Source organism: Micropterus dolomieu, linkage group LG05, assembly GCF_021292245.1.
Source record: "Micropterus dolomieu isolate WLL.071019.BEF.003 ecotype Adirondacks linkage group LG05, ASM2129224v1, whole genome shotgun sequence".
In the NCBI taxonomy this organism is placed as follows: Eukaryota; Metazoa; Chordata; class Actinopteri; order Centrarchiformes; family Centrarchidae; genus Micropterus; species Micropterus dolomieu.
In genome coordinates, this window is record NC_060154.1 from 2,956,061 (window position 1) to 2,957,907 (window position 1,847).

The 1,847-nt window shown below is 44.6% G+C and overlaps 1 protein-coding gene across 1 annotated transcript in view; it reads right to left on the bottom strand.

The window, feature by feature from the left end:
• gmds (GDP-mannose 4,6-dehydratase) overlaps positions 1 to 1,634 on the bottom strand; it is a 177,830-nt gene extending 176,196 nt beyond the window's left edge. Inside the window, exon 1 of the mRNA XM_046049763.1 lies at positions 1,397 to 1,634. Within this exon, the coding sequence (XP_045905719.1) occupies positions 1,397 to 1,495 (99 nt within the window). The 5' untranslated portion in view covers positions 1,496 to 1,634. The remainder of the gene's footprint in view (positions 1 to 1,396) is intronic.
• Between the last annotated feature and the right edge of the window lie 213 nt (positions 1,635 to 1,847).

The window sequence follows — 1,847 nt, forward strand, 5'->3', positions numbered from 1 at the left end:
GAGCTGAAACTACTACTCGACTATTGTGATAACTGCGTCGTTTTCTGGTTTCATCAACTCAAATGAGGATTTGCTCCTTTTCTTCAGTCAATTGAATATCTTTGGGTTTTCACAAAGCAAAATAATGCAGTCTAACTTAACTAGTAGTCAATTTAGTAAAGAAGGATTAGTCTAGTTACAAGTGATGTATGGTCCTGTTAAGTTTTCTAGTGGACTAAAAAAGCAATAGATTTTATCATTCTAGTACCAAAAAGTTAAAAGTCCCATCTGCAACTTATATAATAAAATATCGATATTTGGAGTCCGTGTATCGATACAGTATTGCCATGGCAAATATCACGATACTATGATACTATGACACTATACTAAAGACTTATTTCCATGGTGGTCCAAAGATGGCAGAGAAGCAGGAGGGCGGGTGACAATCTGACATCTTAAAACCTACTGTACGTCATCATGATATAAATACACCTGCCAAAACGTCCAAACGTCCAAAGTATATGTGTGTGTGTGAGTGAGTGAGTGAGTGAGTGAGTGTGTGTGTGTATGAGTATGTGTGTGTGTGAGTGAGTGAGTGAGTGAGTGAGTGAGTGAGTGAGTGAGTGAGTGAGTGTATGAGTATGTGTGTGTGTGTGAGTGAGTGAGTGAGTGAGTGAGTGAGTGAGTGAGTGAGTGAGTGAGTGAGTGAGTGAGTGTGTGTATGTGTGTGAGTATGTGTGTGTGTGAGTGAGTGAGTGAGTGAGTGAGTGAGTGAGTGAGTGAGTGAGTGTGTATGTGTGAGTATGTGTGTATGTATGTGTATGTGTGTATGTGTGTGTATGTGTGAGTATGTGTGAGTGTGTGTGTGTGTGTGTGTGTGTGTATGAGTATGTCTGTGTGTGTGTGTGTGTGTGTGAGTATGTGTGTGTGAGTATGTGTGAGTGAGTGAGTGAGTGAGTGAGTGAGTGAGTGAGTGAGTGAGTGAGTGTGTGTATGTGTGTGTGTGTGAGAGTATGTATGTGTGTGTGTGTGTGTGAGTATGTGTGTGAGTATGTGTGTGTGTGAGTATGTATGTGTGTGTGTGTGTAAGTGTGTGTGTGTGTGTGAGTATGTGTGTGTGTGTGTGTGTAATGTAGCTAATTTAAGTCAATATAATGGATTAACACACCTCAAACGCCAGAGGCAAAAGACAGAAAAGATATGTTGTAGGGCAAAGGAGGAGAGGGGGGGTTAAATAGTGACAGGCTGGGATGTAGCACCTGGCACAAGTGTAAAATATAGACTGTAAACGCTTCCGGGAACTATAAACAAACGTCCCCCCCTTGCTAGAAAAGAAATCAGGAGCAATTGGACGTTTGCTTGCATTAAAAGCAGCTCGTAATCAGATGGTGTTTGAATGGGTGGCGTTAACAGTTACCTGCCCGGTGATGCCGGTGATAACAGCCACCTTCCTCTCCTTCTTCGGCTCTCCGTTCACCGCGGAGCTGACGGAGGCAGGCTCGGAGCACTCGGCCATCTGTGACCGGCGGGATTCTTACAGTCCGTTGCCAAAACTGACCGACAAAAACCCGTCTGAGTGTTTACAGTGTGAGTACCAAACGGCCCTCCTCAGCATCCGTAAACCAAAGTACACAACGCTGCGAACTGCGGTACGTAGCAGGAAGCGGCCGTGACACCAGCCAATGGGAAGAGAGCAGCGGAGGAGACTTCATTAAAGAGAGCAGAGTCTGGAGGTCGTTGGGCACAGCGCCGCCTAAAGGTTGGAGGGAGCTTTCTGTTTTACCTGACACAGACACTTGTCTGTTTTACCTGACACAGTACATCTCAAAGCAAATGCTTTCCATGTATGTATCCCTATGATCGCCTAC